We start from the raw sequence: 21,702 nt of genomic DNA on the forward strand, positions 1-21,702 counted from the left end.
TAAATAGCAATGATGCTGCTGGAGCTGTTTGAGTAATTCCGTCCCCGTGCAGCGTGCAGCTGCTACTGCGCATGTTGCATGACAGGTACACACAAGGCTCCATCTTGGCAACCCAATGCAAAAGGACAGAGCAATACAGATTGCGTTAAAATAATTTCAATCAAATAGTTAATACAAGCAAAGACGACCCTCTGTCGTAAATGCACGCTATTCCAACGGGCGCAATCCGGGCTCACTGAGAAAACGACGAGCAGAATGCGATACACACGGAGACTGGTCATCATGAAGACTCTTTAACGACCGATTGCACTGTCAGCGCGACTGAATCCATTCTGTGGAACAACGACTGATACCGTATTGAAATGGTAAGTGAAACCGCTGGAAATATTTTGAATGTTGAGCGATTAAGCGTTATAAACGTGTGAAATGAATGGGGGAGGCGGGATTCACGCATATGTTGTCATTCTGTGTTGTAATCCCCCATCAGCATCCCAGCCCCCCTTTTCGTCATGGTGGATGCTGTTGGATGTTGATACTGTTCGTTTGCCCTTTGCAACATGCTCTAGTAGGCTATATTTCTTTATCATGTCTGCCTGTAACTTCTTCAACTTGATAGCATCCACAGGTCGTTGTTACAGGTTTCTATTATGTGTTTAAATGAACACATAGCCTACAAAGATGAGCATCGCTTTGAATGCGAGGTTAATGTGATGGGTTAGCCAATATGGCAATGGTCTTATGTAATATGAGCCTTAATATTGTTACTGTTTTATATTGGTATTATTGTTACTATTGATACTAGCACTGGCTATTTGTGTTTGTCTGTATAAGTGTTTTTTCCCTTTAATATGTAAGTCAAGAAAAGAACATATAAATGCCTTATTATTGATCATCATAATACCTTATGAAAGCTACCACTAGTTGAATTGCCTCATGCATAACATTTTAAGGTTTACAGTTTGTTTACAATTTTTTATTGTTCAGGGTGTATTATGTAATGTCTTGAACATGATAAATTAATTTAAAAAATGTATCCCAGATACTTCTAATACTTAATTTTTGGGTGTTTATCTGTTGAGATTTACTCTGCTGTTGCAATACGTTTGTGATATAAATCTTTAATATGTACAGTAGGTGGAACATAAAGAATATTTGGAGCTGTAAATTAAGTAGTCAGCAAAAAATGAAATGCTTCATTAAATAAGGGGCACGTTTACTCAGATTCAGTCTATTCTAGAAATATTTTCCCCCTAAATCGCCATGCAGTATTTCTCTAATAATACGTTGTTGCCCATTACTTGAATTTCTATGCTTTATATTTAGACCTGCAGTCAGCGTTTGTGTGTGCGTTTCCAATAAGGAACATTAAACTCAAATTACCATGTCCACTCAGGGTAACGAGAGGGAATGAGAGAGAGAAAAAGATTGAGGGATATGGCAAGATGTTTTATAAGAAACACTAGCATCTGGTGATAATAATAGTGATGGAATGAGATAGATAGATATTTGAGGAGGGTGCATGAATGCGGGCCTGCTTCAGTTAAGATGATGATCAATGCATTGGCCCAGAATCAAGCCTCCAGAGGCGGAGGGAGGAAGAGTCTAGACAGGGGAGTTGGCAGTCTTCCTCAGAGGGAATTCCTCATGGTGATTTCTCCAATTGCTTCTTCTGCTCTACATCTTGGACGCTCATCGATGGCTGTGTTTTACATTGTACTATACACATAGTGATGGGTCCCGAAACCCGGTATTAAAAGAACACCGGGGCTAAATTATGAAAGACCGGATTATCGATAAACTCCGCCCTTATCGGTTCTGCTTTTGGTACTGTAGAAACACGCGCAGACTTCTCCGCGTCTACCCAAATATGGCGTCTCTCAAACTGAGCTGTTTAAATTTCACGAGCGCGCGCAGCCTGTGTTTGAATGCTTTTGAAATTCGTGTCCGTCTCCGTTTCGCGTTATGTTACCAAAACAGCGCGTCCCCAAAACTAAACGGATGAGCTGTTTTAACGTCACAAACACGCACGGCTTGTCTCTAGTCATACTCGCGCCTGGAGTCGTGGCTCCGAGTCCGCACTGCAAGTCTCTATGCGCGCGTCTTCCAAAACAGATGAGACATGCGCGCAACCTATATCTGTTAGTGTGTGTCTAATTTCAATTGGATTAGATGAAGTGACACAACACATTTTCTGCTTGCTTATATAATAATAAATAATCAGCCCAAATAATAGGCTATATTCTATATATCTATATACGAGTAGTAATACCGTTAAAATCTTAACGATACCCATCCTTAACTACACAGTCGATTAGGTCAATTTTTGGCATTTTTCATGTCTTGGCCTTTTTTGTACTGTATGTATTTCTTTCTTGCATAAAAAAACGTAGGAGTCCCCTATTGGTAATGATATGTTTGAAGAGCTAGCACCTTACAATTATTCAACCATTACTAATAGAACTGTGTAATTTATGTACAGTGTCAACAAATGGAATTGAAAAACTGATGAGTTTTACAAACAGGTTTCCAAAACACTAAACCTCATCCTACTGTTTTTGGACAAACTAGTCACATCCCAAATGTCATTGCTTGAATATACAGAGCACGTTGGCACCCTTCATAAATGTAAAACTACAAATGACTTACTTTACTTTTTTTACTTTAATGTCAACATTCTTAACTTTAAAATGACCAAAATACTGTAAGTTCTTGCAACCAATTGTGTTGGGATCAATGAATAGTTGTGAATTTACAGTCTTGCAACATACTGTATCATGTATAAAACAGATTTTGTGGCGATTGTAGAGAAAAGAATTTTAAATGAAACAATGTGGTACTGTTTTATAAGTAACACGTTTTTAGACCACCCACGGTAACCGACACCCCAAGTCATATTTAAAGCGGTCACGGATTCAACTGAGCCAGATTTCCAGAGTCAACAGGTCATCAGTCTCAAAGACAGCTCAACACAGTCTTGACTAACTGTGTGTCCACTGAGAGAGGACATTGTTATCCACTGAGAGGCTGCATGCGGCTACTACAAAGAACCAGAATAATGGTCTCTAGCTGTATTCATAAGATAAAATATTGACCTAATAATGTGAAGACATGCTGTTCAAAACAGTGCTGCTGTGTGGCTGTTATATTAAGTGGCCAAGGACAGTTTAGTCAATTTTTTTTAATGAATTAGATTAATTAAACTATAAAAAAAACTTTCAGTAGACAATTTAAATTTTACAGGTAAGAGCAAATTTATATGATAATGTAATAATGTAGGATTAATCTGAGTGGTGCACAGGTACAAATGGAAAATAAAAAAACACAAAGCAAAACAGCACACCAGCTGCTACTGAAATACGCCCTTTTCACAATGACGTCACTTAACTTCCGCCTTTTTGCAAAGCAGTGTATCATAACATCTGTCTTGCAACAAGCAAGAAGAAGAAGAAGAAGAACTTCCGTTTTGCCGTCGCGCTGGAATTTAACAACAGTGAGAAAAAAAACTGACAGAACACGTATTCAAGTACTTATCCTAGCACCTTCGCTAACACAAAAAGAAAACAAAACACTTACCTTCATAATCAAACAGGTACTGTTCAACGAAGAATTTGTATCCTTTCTCTAGCTTTGATCTTGTCGTTAGCGAAAATTTGTCTGCAAGACGTTGTACATCATCTAGACGTATTTGTGGCAGATGTGCAGGTCACTTGTTAAACTCCATTCTGAGGCGCTAGCGGAAGTAACTTCTTCTTCTTGAGTTTTACTGGCGGTTGGCAAATCAGCTTATAGGTGCATTACCGCCACCTTATACACTGCTTCGCGGCAGAACGGAAGATGCGTGACGTCATGTGAGGCGTATTAAGAGACTTCTGTATCTCCTGCAGGCTCAGCTGAGATGTAATATGAAGGTGCTAAAGGTGATCTACTTGTTGCTTATCCTTTGTCTATGGATGGAAGGAGGATTCACCAAAGAAAAATCAAAAGGAAAGGGAAAGAAGAAAGGAAAGCAGGTGGACTGTCCTTCGTAAGTCGATTTCTATTCCACATTTTGTGGCATTTCTCTTTTATATTAGCCACCGTGTCATGTTGACAAGAGTTGACAGGCAATTACTGAAATCAACTGGGAATCATAAACAGTTACCTAAATATATTAAGAGATGCCAAAAACACTGAAGGTGTTTTTTGAGCAAAGACGAAATTTGAGCAAAGAAGCAGCACCCTTGACATTAAATTATTTGCAGAAGAGGATTCTCGTGGTATTTATTTGTGCTAATGAGTAGGAATGATTCAGTTTGTCCAGATCTTTGGTTTGTCTTGTAGAAAAAAGTGTGACTGTAAGTGCACAGTTTGTACTGTTTATTGTCCCCAGCGTTCTAATAATGCTTGGGCTAAAAGAAACACAATTATTTGTTTATTATTATGTTTATTGCACTTAGTTTCATGTAAAAATTATCATGTAAATGGAGACTTTGGGTTCACTTTTTGCTGCCCTATACTGTGCAGTTGAAGTACATCTCCAGTGGTGTCACTGTGGAGTGTTCAGGGTGAAACACACTTCAAGCATTCAGACACATTTTAATGTGCTTCAATGTTGTGTGTGTACTTCATATCGAAGTGACATAATATTTGTCATAATATTTGAAAGTAACTATCTATAGTATAAAGAACATTTATCATAAACTGATGACTGAAACATTCAACATCTTAATGGCTAAGATGTATGTAAAGAGGTTAACTGTTACACCGTGTTGTTTGGTCCCATCAGTCAGCTGTCACAAGAAGACCTGGCACGGGTTCCTGAAAACTCTACAAGTAACATCCTTAACAGACTTTTGGTCAGTTATGACCCAAGAATCCGGCCCAACTTCAAAGGTAAGTACTGATCTACTGTCATGTGCCGTGGTATTGTTACCCATACAGAACACAAATACACAGTTTTATATTTTATAAGAATGATTTCATATTTGCATGATGCAATTTATAACATCTTTTCAACCATTCACTAAATTTGATTTATTCACAAGATCTAGCTATCCTTGTTTACTTGTTATTGTGTGTTTGTGTTATCCACACAAACATTCGTAATGGCAAAGCATGTTTTTCATTGTACATTGTGGTAGATAAGTAGTTCCAGTTTTTGCTACCGTCATTTCCAGATATAATGAAGCAGGTTGTAAAATGTGAGAACCTCTGTCGCCTCAGAGGTTTACATTGACTGCTTGCTGGCTGGATTGGTGGGACCTTGATGTGGTCTGAGTGTTAAGAGCCCCCTGTATGATTCAGTGTTATTACTCCTCATGACCAGCCAGCTGCTCTTCATATCTAGACAAGATGAAAGCTCCTGGCAGTCGTTAAAGTCAACATTATAATCTTGGGAATAGTAGTTTTTTCTGTAATGCCATGCTTCTCATGATATTGTACATACAATAAAAAAACATCTGTTTCAGAGTATAAACCAAATAGTTCATGTTACCCATAATAGTCTGTTAGAAAGTGCGCTACTGTAGTCTTGCTTGATGGATGTGATTGGCTGGATGCTGTTATTTTGTATTTTGTTTTAGGTATTCCTGTAGAGGACCGTGTGAACATCTTTATAAACAGCTTTGGGTCAATCCAGGAGACAACTATGGTATTTCTCATCACCGTTATCTTTTCATACTGTACATGCGCATACACAGTGCTTGAGTTCAGTGGTCTGTTTACCAGGGAAGAAAACTTACAAAAATGCCAGCTTGTGTTCCTATACATAATTACTAAATGACATGACATTTGTTCTTAATTTTTGCCTGTTTTCATAAGCACAGTTATTACAGCACTGTAAATGTAAATTATTAAATACAGCAAAGCTAGAGAAAGTCGTCTTCAATCAATCAATTCCTTTTAATGTCACTGCGCAAAAAAAAGTGTCCCCTTACAGAATGTTAATATGTTTATCAAAAGAAACTGTACATACATCAGTCAAAAGGGTTTTGACAGATTTTACTTTGTTTATAGAAGTGTAAAATGATGTGGCATTGCTCAATAATTATTTTGATCAAAACAACACGGCTAATCCTCAAATTTGCGTTTTTTAACAGAAATGCAATGTAATATACTGTATATAACTATGTCTTCAGAGGTGTATAAAGACCTTACATAATGAAGCATTATGTTTTTATTACAGTTGTACCTTAGAATGAGCTATTTCTATTTACATACACCGCAGGTCCTCTTGCATAGAATTCGCCATGTTGTGTCTAGGAACCCTAAACGGACAAACTGCTTTACAGAGCGCGCTTCGTAAATACTTTATCTCATTCGACAAAGAAGCTAAAACGTGACGACATCTTTGTCTGTGTTAGCCTCCGTAGAGCTTTGAAAGGGAGGGGTGGAGTGAGCCGTTGGTTGTAATTCGCAACCTTACCACTAGAATTACCGCTAAATTTTATACACTGGACCTTTAATAGGGGCTCATTTCACACAGAAATGTTAGTTTTAAAATGTCAGATAGCTCACAGTTGGTGAATGATTAAATTCATGACTGTGTGCTTTATTTTGAGCTTAACGTGTTTACTTAACGCTCCACCAAGGAAAAGAATCAAGTCCAGAACCCACAGTCTTACGTCTGGCTCTTTACGAGCAGTGACACCCATAAACAACCCATCATGCCAAGCGTCTCAGATCACCTCTTTACTGAATATATTTCCTCTGGAAGCAGATCAGAGGGCAGTGTTTTCTGCGCCGGTTGAATACAGGCAGTTCTGCGGAAGCATTGCGTGACACCAAGCATTTATACGTTTTGGAAACTAGGTTACATTTTCTTGCTGCATTACCTAAAGAGCCACATCTTTCCTGCTGTGGTTAACCAAAATATGGACCTGCACAGGTTGCAAATAACAATTACGGAAAGGCTATTTACAACCTTACCAGAGATCTGACTAGGGTACTTTTCTCACCACAATAGATGCAGAGCTTATTTTCACCAATCTGCACTTTATTAACATTTGGTAAAGGGATCGTTCACCCCAAAATGCCATTTCTGTCAACGTTTACTCACCCTCTTGTCATTTTAAACCCGTATGACTTTCTTCTGCAGAACACAAATTAAGATATTTTGAAAAATATTGGTAACCAAACAACGGAGCTACCCATTGACTTGCATTGGTTTTGTGTCCATACAATAGAAGTGAATGGGTTCTGCAGTTGTTCGGTTACAAATATTTTTCAAAATATTTTCCTTTGTGTTCTGCAAAAGGAAGTCATACAGGTTTGAAATGACAAGAGGGTGAGTAAATGATGACATTTTGGGTGTACTTTCCCTGTAAGAGAAGTCCAATAATTAACTTCTAAATAACACAATACCAATACAATACCACAATACCACAATGCATGATACTAGACTACTAGTGTGTTAAATGCATCCTTCATTTTCCTAGTCGTAGGCTCAAATGAAAAACAGGACATACCACGATGTGAATCACACACACGGACGACACGCCCGAAAACATTCGCTCCTCAGCGCAGCTGGAGTGTGGGCATTATGTTTGGCATGTCATCTGTCTTCACAATATCAGTGCTAGCAAAACAAGCTTCGCTAGAAAATGCCACTTCAAAGCTTTTCGCTCACGCAAGCCGGCAGGGAAACTGGGGCCAATTTAACTTAACGAACCCTGTGTTTTCCCCAGTGTTTCGCTCAGATACGCCATGAGCCCTCATTTCAGCCCCTCACCAGCACCCGTCACACGCCTCTGATGTTTGCGATAGATGTAAATGTAAATAGGAGCTGCTCCGAGCTCCGCAGCTGCGCGACTTCAATACCAGCCATTATTGGAGCCTCGATACTTCAGAGACGAGCGTTTTTAAAACATCACTCAGGGGTCGTGAGAAATGCAGGTTGCCATGGTGATGCCTAAGACACCTGGGCTCCTGTGTTACCCTAAGGACTAATGTGCTGTTTTTGTGTCCAAGTCAGGGCCTCGCACAGTTCCTGTCACCTAACACAAAGACAGGTGTCAGCTCTCTCACATCCCACCCACCCATAGCAAGCTTTCAGCGATTTTTATCTGTCACTAAAGATTTGACTTAAAGACACAGGTTGTTTTGTGTTGTATTTTTACATTGTACACTATTCGTGAATGCTTAACTGCCATTTTATCCCACAGGACTATCGAGTGAACATCTTCTTGAGACAGCGTTGGAACGACCCCAGACTCAGGCTTCCTCAAGACTTCAAGTCTGATTCGCTCACCGTCGACCCTAAGATGTTCAAATGTTTGTGGAAACCAGATCTCTTCTTTGCCAATGAAAAGAGCGCTAACTTTCATGACGTTACTCAGGAGAACATCCTGCTGTTTATCTTCAGAAACGGAGACGTCCTCATCAGCATGAGGTGAACTTTGATTCTGTCTTGCTGCAAAGCATCAAGTGTCTTTTTGTGGATGGTGACAAGTTGGGTCTGCAGCGTACTGCGATGATCGCAACAAAACAAACAAAAGTTTGTCGGATGTCAAAATTTTCAGCACAATTGTTCTTATGTCTCACTTATCTTATTGGTTTCAGCATACTCAAATACTCTCAAATTGCGCTCAAATTAGCCAACCTACCATAGACTACACTTGAATATGAAGGAATATGTTTTACTAGAAAAACTAGATGGTCTGCCATTTCATTTTATAACTCCATACTACTGTATGTCAGCAGTTGTCTCATTTGTGTACTGTATATTTTTGGTTTTTCTAAGGAGTTTAAAGAAATAAGAAATAGAATGCCTATTACAAAATATAGCAGTTAACTCCATTGCGTCCCCTGAGGTATCAAAGAGCAAACAGAGCAATAACATTTTATTGCAGCAGTATTAATAGACACATTAATACTAGATTAGGTCTCTTATGATGTGTTTCAAAATAATAGAATACGCTCTAAACCGTGGCTAAATGTTTGAATGACAGTGTCCCTCCTCAGAGAGATTCCTAATGCTTTTAATGAACCTCAGGGGACTTAAAGGGATGTGAGAATTGGAGATTCGATATGTCTGTTGACCCAAAGATTTCACCTCACCACTGACACCTAAATTACAGCTCCTGCAATTTGATCCCATGTGAAAGTTCCGTCATTAATAGCGATTGACACCTCTCTCGTTGTCTTACCACTGCTTTATCTGCAAATGAATAAGGCTCTCTGGAGACTTCTAGCAGTCAATGAGTTCACCTGATATAGATCTGTCCGTGTTTTCTTATATAGAAAAGATTTATCAACACGGAAGGATTGAAGCAAACATTTATTTATTAAGTTAAACAATTGCATAGGCCTGTGCACTTCACATAAATGTGAATTGTTACCGTGGTCGGTTTGCCAGTTGTATGTTGGACGTCGTCCAGCGAAGATAAAATCTAAACACTGGCATGGAGCCATTTCAATCTGGATGGGAAGTATGTTTAAGAGCATCACATTACATTATGTTATGTCTGGGGCAAATAGTGTTTTTCTATGCCACCCCAATCACAGCTTGTGCTGGGTGGTCTTCCCTGAACCCATACTCACTTCTGGCTTTTTCCCAGGATGCATCTTTTTATCTTCGGGTATGTGGATGTGTGTAGCAGAGGATTACTGTCCCTCAGAAAGAAAGAAAGTATTTATTTCATATTACTCTGCTGAAAAGACGGCTTAAACATACACTTAAAGGGATAGTTCACCCCAAAATGAAAAAGCTGTCACCATTTATTCACCCTCAAGTTGTTTCAAACCTGTATACATTTCTTTGTTCTGTTGAATACGAAGAAAGATATTTGGAAGAAGCAATTTTCAGTTCTGGGACATCATTGTCTACCATAGTAGGAAAAAATAGGCCTCTCATATATTTTTGAACACAAAATTTGATATTTTGAAGAATTTAGGAAAGTAAACAGTTCTGGGGCACATTTGACTACCATTTTGATCTTTCCTACTATGGTAGTTCCAGAACTTAAAATTGCTGACATTCTTCCAAATATCTTTCTTTGTGTTCAGCAAAACAAAGTAATTTATATAGGTACTGGTACAGGTTTGGGACAACTTGAGGGTGAGTAAATGATGATAGAATTTTCATTTTTGGGTTAAATGTCTCTTTAAAGCTGGTCTATGCTATGTAGTGCTGGTTTGGTGCAGGCTAAACTGATAGACATTAACAACCATTTCCCCCAAGAAACTGACACAGATTTAACTGCATTTGCTCCCACAATATAATGCAACATAATGTTTATTTTCTATTTCTTACCTTCTTCTGTATTTCTGTTTGTCATTCTTTTACCACCCAACCCCATCTTACAGTACATCCTAATCATCCCCCATCTCTCTCTTTCATAAAATTTGTATAATGCCACACAACATTTTAAACAAAAACAGATCTCGGAGGGAAATGACATTCACTTCTAACCTCTCCCAGGCCTGTACAAAAATATCTTGGCACGGCGCTTCAGCTGCTTGTCACACACTCTCAAGTGCTGTGTGGCCTCGCCGGTGTAAAAAGTAGCTTTTTGCATCTGAAACTGTGCTTGTCAGATTACAGGAGAAAACCAAAGAGCTTTCATGTATTAATGTGGTTTTGAATAAATATGGCTTGGTGTTCACAAAAAGTGAACTGCATGAAGAATTTATCCCACTGTTGAGGTGCTTTTATGTCTGTGGCATCTTGGATTGGCTTTCAAGTTATGCAAAGTTTAAAGTATCACGAAACCTCCCATTTCAGCTAAATTCTACCTCACTGTCGTTTTTGAAAAATGCAATTAAAATGGGCGTAAACGCTGTGAGAAGAAGAGCCGTTAAAAACCGGCATGGCAGACAAGCACTCCAATCACAAGGTGCTCTCATGAATAATTAGGAGAAATGTCTTCTCATTGGTCAAGAAAACACAGTCTCAGGCAAAAATAGAGCAAAAAAGCTAGAAATTAACTAGTTCCCTTTCTGTCGGTCTCTCGACGTTGTGTCGAGCCGACAGATGGGGTTCGTCCTTGAGAACCAATCGCTTCTGACTACTTAGAAGAGGCCAATGAAATGCCAGACTCCGCCCCCGGATATCCGGGTATAAAAGGGAGATAGTGCCTCATTCATTCACCTTTTGTTCTTTGGAGCCTTCACTCATGAATTGCAGACCTTCGCTACTACTTAGCAACACAGACTGCCGGTTCTACGACGTGGAGCAGCGGACTGTCACTTCCTGCGGCGACTTCCCCTGGGCGTCTCGGCGGTTCCAGAGGTGTTCGAGAGATTAAAAAAAAGCATATTTCTCCAGCGTGGCATGTCCCGCTGTTCTCGTGGGTGCGGTACCCTCATTGAGGAGGGGGACGGACACGATGTCTGCCTCAAGTGTTTGGGTCTCCAGCACGCTGAGGCAGCCTTCGTTGACTCGTCTTGCCCGCACTGCGGTGCCTCTCCCCCAGCGCTCACGGCTGGACACATGGTTCTTGGGCACTGAGCGTGACTCCAAGCCGCGCCCAACCCCGGTTCCGTTCTTCCCGGAGGTGCATGAGGAACTGACAAAGATGTGGAACGCCCCTTTTTTGGCTCGTACACGTCAAACCAGTTCCGTCGCTCTTTCTTCCCTCGATGGTGGGGCAGCTAGAGGCTACGTCGACGTGCCCCAGGTGGAACGTGCAGTCGCGGTGCACCTGTGCCCGCAGGCGGCATCCACCCTCCGGGGGCCTAGCGCCCACTTCCTCACAAAAAGAGTTTCCAATCTCCCTGGGTGTTTCTCACAGCCGCTCTCACCCTCTGTGAGACGGTGTTCGGCAACTCGACGTTGCGTCTTGGCGAGGCGCAACATCGAATGTACATTGCAGCCCTCAGCACTCTCAAATCGACGGTGCGTGGAGCTGCATCGCCTCCTCCCCGGGGGTCCGCCCCCGGCGAGAGACCCGCACTGCCAGCCATCGAACCACCCCCCCCCCGGGGGGTCGATGAAGCAGATTGTACCTTTAGTCCCCCTGTCGCGGTCCCTGGGAGCTTGGCTCGAGCTTCCCATACCGTCACGGTGGCTGAGGGAAACGATCTGTCTCGGCTATGCGATGCAATTCACCAGAAACCCGCCCAAGTTTCGGGGCATCCTCTCAACCTCAGTCAGAGGTCAGGATGCTCCCGTACTACGGGCCGAGGTCGCCACCCTTCTGGCGAAGGGAGCGATCGAGCCCGTCCCTCTAGCCGAGATGTCCAACGGGTTTTACAGCCCGTACTTCATCATCCCCAAAAAGGGCGGGGGGATGCGCCCCATCCTAGATCTGCATACCCTGAACAGGCACCTGCACAAGCTGCCGTTCAGGATGCTCACGCAGAAGCGCATCCTGACATCTGTCAGATGATCTGTCAGATGTCAGGATTGGTTCATGGCAATCGACCTGAAGGACGCTTACTTTCATGTCTCGATTCTCCCTCGTCATCGCCCGTTCCTACGGTTTGCTTTAGAGGGTCAGGCATATCAGTACAGAGTCCTCCCTTTCGGTCTGTCCCTGTCCCCATGAGTCTTTACGAAGATCGTGGAAGCCGCCCTCTCTCCCCTCAGGGACCCTGAGGTCAATGAGTGGAGCCCTTTTGTATAGGCATTAACTAAGAGTTGAACAGTTGTTTGGGGAACTTGTCCTTCAGATGATGTGCTTTATAACATAATTTTACTGATATGCTCCTGTTTAGGTGCTTAGATTGGGTGAATGGTTGGGTGGGAGAGATGATAACTGTTGATAGATGATGTCATTGAGTTGCCTACAGCAACATCAAGCCAATCTCGGTGACTGGCTTATCTTGGCACACTCGCGAGATCTGTTGTGTACACACAGGGACCTGGTGCTCTGGCACCTAGATCGATTGGGACTACAGCTCAACCGAGAGAAGAGCAAGCTCTCCCCTGTGCAGAGCATCCTCTATCTTGGTATGGAACTCAACTCTGTCACCATGACAGCGTGTCTGACTGCAGAACGCGCCCAGTCAGTGTTGAACTGCCTGAAACATTTCAAGCAGTCAGCGGTCCCCCTGAAACAATTTCAGAGGCTCCTGTGACACATGGCATCCTCGGCTGCAGTGATACCCCTCGGGTTGATGCACATGAGACCGCTCCAACACTGGCTACAGAGTCGAGTTCCCTGGAGAGCGTGGCACACCGGCAGCAGGCGGATGGTAGTTACGCCTCTCTGCCGACGCACCCTAACCCCTTGGTCTTCCATGACATTCCTTCGAACAGGGGTCCCCCTGGGGCAGGTTACGAGGCATGTCGTGGTGACGACAGATGCCTCCCTGCAGGGCTGGGGTGCAGTGTGCAACAGGCATGCAGTGTTGGGGCTTTGGACGGGCCCCCACCTGCGCTGGCATATCAATTGCCTAGAGTTGTGGACCATGCTACTCGCACTGAAGAGGCTGCAGCCTCTCGTGCAGGGCAAGCACGTGCTGGTCCGGTTGGACAGAACTACTGCAGTAGCGTATATCAACTGCCAGGGTGGCGTGCGCTCACGGCAGTTAACACGACTCGCCCGATGCCTCCTCCTGTGGAGTCAGCAGGTGACCCTCTCCCTGTGTGCCACGTATATCCCAATCGACCTGAACCAGACAGCTGACGCACTCTCTCGTCAGTCGATGCCTCGCGGAGAGTGGTGACTCCACCCCCGCGCAGTCCAGCTCATTTGGGTGCAGTTCGGGAAGGCTCAGGTTGACCTGTTCACCTCCCTGGAAACCACCCATTGCCCGCTTTGGTACTCCCTCTCCGAGGCTCCCCTCGGCATGGATGCCCTAGCGCACAGCTGGCCGTGGGACAAGCGGAAGTACGACTTCCCCCCAGTGAGCCTCATTGCACAGACTCTGTGCAAGGTCAGGGAAGAGGAGCATCAAGTGTTACTCGTTGCGCCACACTGGCCCAACCAGACTTGGTTCTCGGAGCTAATGCTCTTGACGACAGCTCCCCCTGGCCGATTCCCCTGACAAAGGACCTGCTTTCACAGGGGAAGGGCATGTTATGGCATCCCAGGCCAGACCTCTGGAACCTCCATGTCTGGCCCCTGGACAGGACGAGGAGATCCTGAGTGGCCTACCCCCGGCGGTTGTAGAGACCATATCTCAGGCAAGGGCACCAGCCACTAGGCGACTGTACGCCTACAAGTGGCGCCTCTTCTTGTCCTGGTGTTCTTCTCGAAGAGAAGACCCACAGAGTTGTGTGATCGGGACCGTGCTATCCTTTCTACAAGAGAGACTCGAGACTAACCTCTCCCCATCCACACTGAAAGTGTATGTAGCCGCCATTGCCGCTCATCACAACTCAGTTGCTGGAAACGACCTGGTCATCAGGTTCCTAAAGGGCGCGATAAGGCGGATTCCGCCTCGTCCGTGCTCCATACCCTCTTGGGACCTTGATGTGGCCCTGGCGGGCCTCATCAGGCCCCCCTTCGAGCCCCTAAGAGATGCCGCTCTTTCTCATCTCACGATGAAGACGGTTCTCCTGATGGCGCTCGCCTCCATCAAGAGGGTAGGGGACCTACAAGAATTCTCTGTGTCCCCTGACTGCCTAGAATTTGGACCCAGGGATTCTCACGTTATCCTGAGACCTCGGCCCGGCTACGTGCCCAAGGTTCCCACCGCTCCTTTTCGGGACCAGATGGTGAACTTACAGGCGCTCCCCACCGGGGAGGAAGACCCAACCCCATCCGTGTTGTGTCCAGTACGCGCACTGCGCCTCTACTTAGACCGCACGCAGAGCTTCAGGAGCTCGGATCAGCTCTTTGTCTGTTTCGGAGGTCAGCAGAAGGGGAGAGCTGTCTCCAAGCAGAGGTTGGCGCACTGGATTGGGGACACTGTCACGACGGCCTACCAATCCCAAAACCGCCCGTGCCCACTCGGAGTGAGAGCTCACTCCACCCGGGGTATAGCCTCCTTGTGGGCACTGGCATGCGGCGCCTCTCTCACAGACATATGCAGAGCTGCGGGTTGGGCTACACCCAACACCTTCAAGAGGTTCTACAACCTCCGCGTAGAACCGGTGTCAGCCCGCGTCCTGCATGGCAACATGTAGGACCGGCAACCGGTAGGGTGTACGCTTATGATGGTACCTTCCCCCCTTTCTCGAGTGGGTCAGCGTACTAATTCAGCCTCCCTTCTTTCCCCACTAGGCGAAGAACAGGCACTCCATCCATCACTAAGCAAGCACCTCCTGCGGGCGGGCTGGGCAGAGCAGCCCTGCTCCTTAGGCCGGGTACCACCTGAGTTATTCGCAACATAGCTCTAACCGGACCTAGTGCTACCAGACGTTGTAACCCCCCAGCAGGGCGGTTCCATCTGATGTATCCTCATGTTGGTTCCCACCTTGGTAACCCATGACCTTCCCTAGGTGGACCTCCACCTCGCTGTTAACTCCTTCAGTCCGCACATTCTTCCCATGAGCTCTCCCCTAACGGTGAGGCCATGTTGGTATCTCCACTAAACTCCTCCCTACGGTAGGAAGTGGTCTCTGTAGCACATCCCCTGCTTGAGGAAGTAGCGCTTACCCAGTGGCCTTACGGTACCAGGCGGCTTCTCGCTGTTAGAGAAACTAGGCCGCCGCCTGTGAGGCTGAAGGCAGGGGCCTTCCCACCTTTCTAAAAAGCTCTGGGACCCCCTACCTACCCACTGGTAGGTTACAATTTCGCGGTAGTGCTCACGGCTGACACGCCCAGACCAGTCACCATCGCTTCGCTAGAGATTGTGACAGGGCACGGTATTGTGGCGTTTTCCATAGGAACCCCATCTGTCAGCTCGACAAAACGTTGAGAGACCGACAGAAAGGGAACGTCTTGGTTACGGATGTAACCTCAGTTCCCTGATGGAGGGAACGAGACGTTGTGTCCTTCTTGCCACAACACGTGCTGCCCACTGCAGCAGTCGTGAGAGTCTCTTTTATATATTCCCTATATATAATATATAAGAGAGTCCCTAAATATATATTAAGATATTTAGATATCCGGGGGCGGAGTCCGGCATGCAAATTTCATTCGCCAATTTCATTGGCCTTTTCTAAGTAGTCGGAAGCGATTGGTTCTCAAGGACGAACCCCATCTGTCGGCTCGACACAACGTCTTGTTCCCTCCATCAGGGAACTGAGGTTACATCCGTAACCAAGACGTGTTCTCTACTGTAATAACTTACAGTTGCTAATATTGTTTTCTATGATGTGCAACACAACCAACTTTGTTTACATCTAAATAAATGTTGTTTAGTGTTTTCGTGGCTCTTTAAGGATTCATGTTGATTCATATATACGTATTAAATTATTATTCATAAAATGTGAATGTCTCAGCTTGCCTCTCCGCCTTCAATGGAGCCAATGACATCTGCTGATTTCTCTTAAATAGTCATTCAGCCATGCATGTCTTATCACTATACAATAAAATGTATGCTGGTCCTTTCAAACAAATTAAAAAAAGGAAACGATGCAAGATCCTCTCATACAAAACCATTGACCTAATGCCAGCTGAGTGGTGTTCATGGTACTCACAGTTTGTTATTTCTCTTCACAGGTTGTCAGTGACCCTCTCTTGTCCGCTGGACTTGACGCTCTTCCCCATGGATACCCAGCGATGCAAAATGCAGCTTGAGAGCTGTATGTGATTATGAATAGAAACATAATGAAATATATAAATGTGAAAATAATAAAGAATAAAACATAAATGGACAATCAGGCAATTTGAATATGTTATTTGGTGATCAAACGTGGTTCATGGAAGTGTGTGTATGTGTGTATGTGCAGTTGGCTACACCACAGATGACTTGCAGTTCATGTGGCAGTCTGGGGACCCTGTGCAGATGGATGAAATTGCTCTACCTCAGTTTGATATTAAACAAGAGGACATTGAATATGGCAACTGCACTAAGTTTTACGCAGGGACAGGTAAAACAGTTTAATTTTCCATTTATACATGTGCTCATAAACTCTTTTTATAACTGTTTAATGTTTCTCTCAAATTATTTTACTAATATTTTGTAATTAAAAAAGTAATACATTAGAAAAATGCAAAGTAGTAATGTTTTTACTACTGGTTTTGGACCACACTGTAAAGTATGTGTCTATTTAAACAACCTGTTCGGAACTTGTATATCAGGCTACTATACCTGCGTGGAGGTGATCTTTACTCTGAGGAGGCAGGTGGGCTTCTACATGATGGGTGTGTACGCGCCCACCCTGCTCATCGTCGTGCTCTCCTGGCTCTCCTTTTGGATCAACCCTGACGCCAGTGCCGCTCGTGTGCCTCTGGGTACTTTATACAATCACCAGTACCGCCATGCACAAGCATCAGCACCTCATCTCTTATCTCCAGTCCTGCAATCGTGTACCCCCCAAACTGACCTTCACATGTTTCATTCCCCCGTTCCACCAATGTAACACCCACCATCCATCTGTGAGTCTGAGACTGACCATTTTTATCCTTTAAATCACATAAGGGAACCTATAGCATCTTTTCATCAGTTACTTGCCCAAAGGCATCGGTGAGGAAATGTAATGCATATCCAGGATTTTCCATCATGATTTTCCATCAGCCTCATCTGTGTCTCACAGGCATGCTTTTGCAATGGGAACTGCACAGGTCAGTGAGAGAAGATGATCTGAGATGGAGATTATGTGAGATGCTGTGAAATGTGATAATTGCGAGTCTGGTGCTTCCGAATTGTTGCCTGCATGCACAATTTTTATGGAACACACCGATTCCTGGTACAAAGAGTGCTGTCTAATGGGTTAGACATTAGAAATTGTCTGGTTCCATTGGTGACACCAAAACCAACCATCATTCTGTCTTCACTGTTGTCACTGTGACAGTTTACCACCTCAGGTCAGTCATTTACTGCCATTTGTGATGGTTCATACTCTCATGTTTCACACTGATTTTGGGGGGAAATTGGCAAAATGAATCATTAATTTAAATGTTACACAAAATATGTTAAAGGGGTGTGAAACATGTAGAACTTTCTGAATAATTCTGTGGAAATCTATTTTGTGTCTACACAAAATATTTTTAATTAAAAATATTAAATATATTCTTTCATATAATAAATAAATGATTAAAATATGGAAAAAAATACAAACACATTTAATTGTATTCTTTTATATTAGAGCTGTCAAACAATTAACCGCAATTAACATCCAGAATAAAACTTTGTGTTAACATAATATATGTCTGTGTACTGTGCATATTAATTTTAAAACATACACATACATGCATATATAATATAAAAATGAATAAACATTTATATATAATTTAAATTATTGGTAAATATAAATAAACACATGTAAATATTTACAGTACACAGGCATAATATGTAAACACAAACTTTTATTCTGGGTGTGATTAATCATTTGACAGCCCTATTATATATTTATATTAATTTGTAATACTTTTTTATATTAAATATAAGCAAACAAATCCTAAAAAATGTAGAACTGTTTTTATGTGCTCTGTTACAGATGTGTTGTTTTTGTGTTGTTTTACCGTCGCCTCCAGTATGATCTTTGTAAAGAGCCAGTCGTGCTTTAAATCAATGTTTAAGCTCACCTCTGTTCAGCTCATTTGATCTAATGAGTAATCTCTCTCTGTAGGGATCCTGTCAGTGCTTTCTCTCTCTTCCGAGTGCACCTCTCTGGCCTCTGAACTGCCCAAGGTCTCCTATGTGAAAGCCATTGACATCTGGCTGATTGCCTGTTTGCTTTTTGGCTTCGCCTCTCTGGTCGAATATGCCGTGGTTCAGGTGATGCTTAACAGCCCTAAACGCTTGGAGGCGGAGAGAGCAAAGATGGCCTGCAAGGAGAAGGCGGAGGGAAAGACCCCTGCCAAAAACACCATCAACGGCATGGGGACCCCAATACACGTCAGCACGCTCCAGGTCAGAGACAACAAACCTACAAAAACATATTAGCTGATTACAAAAGAGAGTTGTTTATATTTTATTGCTTCGAATTGTATTGTCATTTCTGTAGTTATATAATCTGAAATTATGCATTGCTAATGTCAAATCTGCTTTCGAATGCCAGAGTGTAGGTGGATCATAATCATAGTACTTCATGTTCTTTAGAAGACAGACAGCTTTATAGCAACAATTTGGAGAGGTGCTTGGCGGCAGGGATATTCTGACAAACAGAATTGGACTGAATAATGCGCTGAACTGAAGTCTATTATAAGATTAAATTGGACTCGGTGGTTTAAGGATGCTGTGTGTTTTCAAGCAGTCACACTCACACAGTTATGCTCAAACTGGACTGCTTTCAGAAGTACATCTGAACTTAAATTAACCCACATCTCAAAGCTTGTTTGACCCCATTGGATCTCCAGTCATCTCAGGACATGTGTCTGCGTGGGGATGTAACACTTTTAAAGGCTTAAAATGCCATAAATATAGCAGACAGGATTCACCAGAAGGATATATGACAGCATCAAGCTCATATACTTTTTACCCTCACACAAAGCAGAGCTATCAAGCTGTTTGAGGATGTAAGTGTTGTGAGCCCATAGGGAAGTATAGTCTGGTCCAGCGCTGCATGGCTTGTGCCCCTTTCCACACATCCAGAACAAATGCAACAGACAGATTGGCATTACACCACCAGACATCACTTACCCAGACGTCACCCTGCTCTGAGTAAGAGAGAGAAAAACAGACAGTGCGATTTCACATCGACTCTCAAGGCTTGTCTTGTCCAGTTCTATTTTGATGCAGGGTACTGCAGATATGATTCCTTGCGCCATTGATTTTCCTCTTCTGGTGGTCCTCTGTGGAGGGGTCATGCAACACTGCAGCTGGTCCATTTGGGCTTCAGGAGGGGGCGAAAATAATTGTGGATACTGGAAGTCTCTCCCAGCAGCTCAGAGATGAAAAGAAAGACCATTTAGTTGTGGATGATTTGCAAATGCATTGTCTGTCAATCACATTGGTTCATTTGCTTATTGTACATATGAAAGACTAAGTGTATGTGTGAAACTAATCTAATATAATTTTTTATAAAATATGACATGTTTTACCGTGTTTACTCACTCTCTGTCTCTTCATCTCTCTCAGGTGTCAGAAACAAGGTGTAAAAAGGTGTGCACCTCCAAGTCAGATTTGCGCACCAATGACTTCAGCATCGTAGGCTCTCTGCCACGAGACTTTGAACTCTCGAACTTCGACTGCTACGGCAAACCCATTGAAGTCAGCAATGCTTTAGGCAAATCGCAAGCCAAGAACAACAAGAAGCCTCCACCCGCTAAACCTGTCATACCCTCAGCAGCCAAACGCATTGATCTCTATTCCCGCGCACTCTTCCCATTTACCTTCCTGTTCTTTAATGTCATTTACTGGTCTGTGTATTTGTGATCATATAACATCCTTCTTTCATCCATCCGGCTTTTCCCTCCATCTTGCCCCCAACATACAATCTGTACCTCAAGCATCAAACAGAGCTATGCCATAGTCACTAAAATACAGAGAACTTAAGAGAATTATTACATTTTTTACATTGATGTATTTAGCATATGCTTTTATTCAGAGCTATACAGAAACATTTACATAACACATTACATAAAAACATTTTGAGTGAAACAAAGGCTTGGTTGAAACATTGGTCAGAGAGATCTGTTTGTTTTCAGCTATATTTCATTCATGCACAAAAATGTGGAAATTTATCTTGCATGTGTTAATGGAATATATGAATATTAATATATAGTATCTAAAATGTATGTTATTTTTGACCTATACAGTACATCAGCTGGTGAGATGATGGTTGTATATTTGTACCGATGAACACTGCCATAAGAACTCTTGATGATGTTCCTATTATAAGCATTCCAATTACAAGCGAGTGTAAAAATCAAAGAAAACCAAACATATCCTGTCTTGTAAAAACAACCATCAATAAAGGGTCCAATGTCTCAGCTGTCCTCATGACGTGTGTTCTTGATCGTCTCCTCCTCCATCCTACAGGTCCTCAAGACTCATTATTTTCTCTACAACCAGTATCTCTCTCTGATCTGACTTTTAAGATCTTCTAGTAGTTCTAAGCATTTAAACATTAGCCATCCCCGTACATGCCACTTACTACTGAAGTTCTGTTAGATCATACATGCAGATGCATATGTTGATGCCATAACATAATAGGTATTTATATTATCCAGATTGACAGTAAGATGTCAATATATTTTTAAGTAAGGGGTGTTTAGATGTACAGCTGCATGTCTGCTATAGTGAGGGTTTCGACTTATTCCTGTGCCCAGCCCCAAGTCCAGACTTGTAATATGCTGGCAGATTGACCTACGGGGTGTCTTTAACCTAGTCGGAATATGAAATCCATCTGGAATGTAATGAAGCGTACTAAATGAAGAATTCCCCACCCCAACCTGCCACATTCACCAAACAAATAGGCCATGTCAATAAATCTAAGAGAAACCTGGGGCGGTTTAATAAAAAGATTTCTCGAGGCACAAAGACTGATCACTTTTATATTTTCACTCGTTCTTTCATATTATCTTTGTGTAGAGTATTGCAGAGCATGTGTGGAATGGTTAGTTAGTTGCTATGGCAACAGACATTGAGACAGCTAGTGCCTGATTTTGCTGATACATTTTCCTGTCTCACAAGGCTGACTGTGTCTGAGTCAGGTCTGGTTTTGAAACCTCACTGTATTCAGACTAGAGGAAATAATTTAAGTCCATTTTTGTTTATAAAAAATCACGTGTTCTTGACTGTTTTGATGGGCTATAGGCCTACTGTACTTTAAGTAGCGTA

General features: G+C 42.9%; 1 protein-coding gene across 1 annotated transcript; it reads left to right on the top strand.

Annotated features, from left to right (window-relative positions):
• The first annotated feature begins 16 nt into the window (after nt 1-16).
• Nucleotides 17-20,853, top strand: glrbb (glycine receptor, beta b). Its single transcript, XM_057349897.1, has 10 exons — nt 17-365; nt 3,885-4,024; nt 4,766-4,872; nt 5,562-5,629; nt 8,142-8,368; nt 16,476-16,558; nt 16,706-16,846; nt 17,058-17,210; nt 18,548-18,831; nt 19,999-20,853. Exons 1-10 carry the CDS (start codon nt 363-365, stop codon nt 20,293-20,295), a joined length of 1,503 nt encoding a protein of 500 aa, XP_057205880.1. The 5' UTR covers nt 17-362; the 3' UTR covers nt 20,296-20,853.
• Nucleotides 20,854-21,702: the final 849 nt, after the last annotated feature.

This window comes from Triplophysa rosa, linkage group LG13 (genome assembly GCF_024868665.1).
Source record: "Triplophysa rosa linkage group LG13, Trosa_1v2, whole genome shotgun sequence".
Taxonomy (NCBI): domain Eukaryota; kingdom Metazoa; phylum Chordata; class Actinopteri; order Cypriniformes; family Nemacheilidae; genus Triplophysa; species Triplophysa rosa.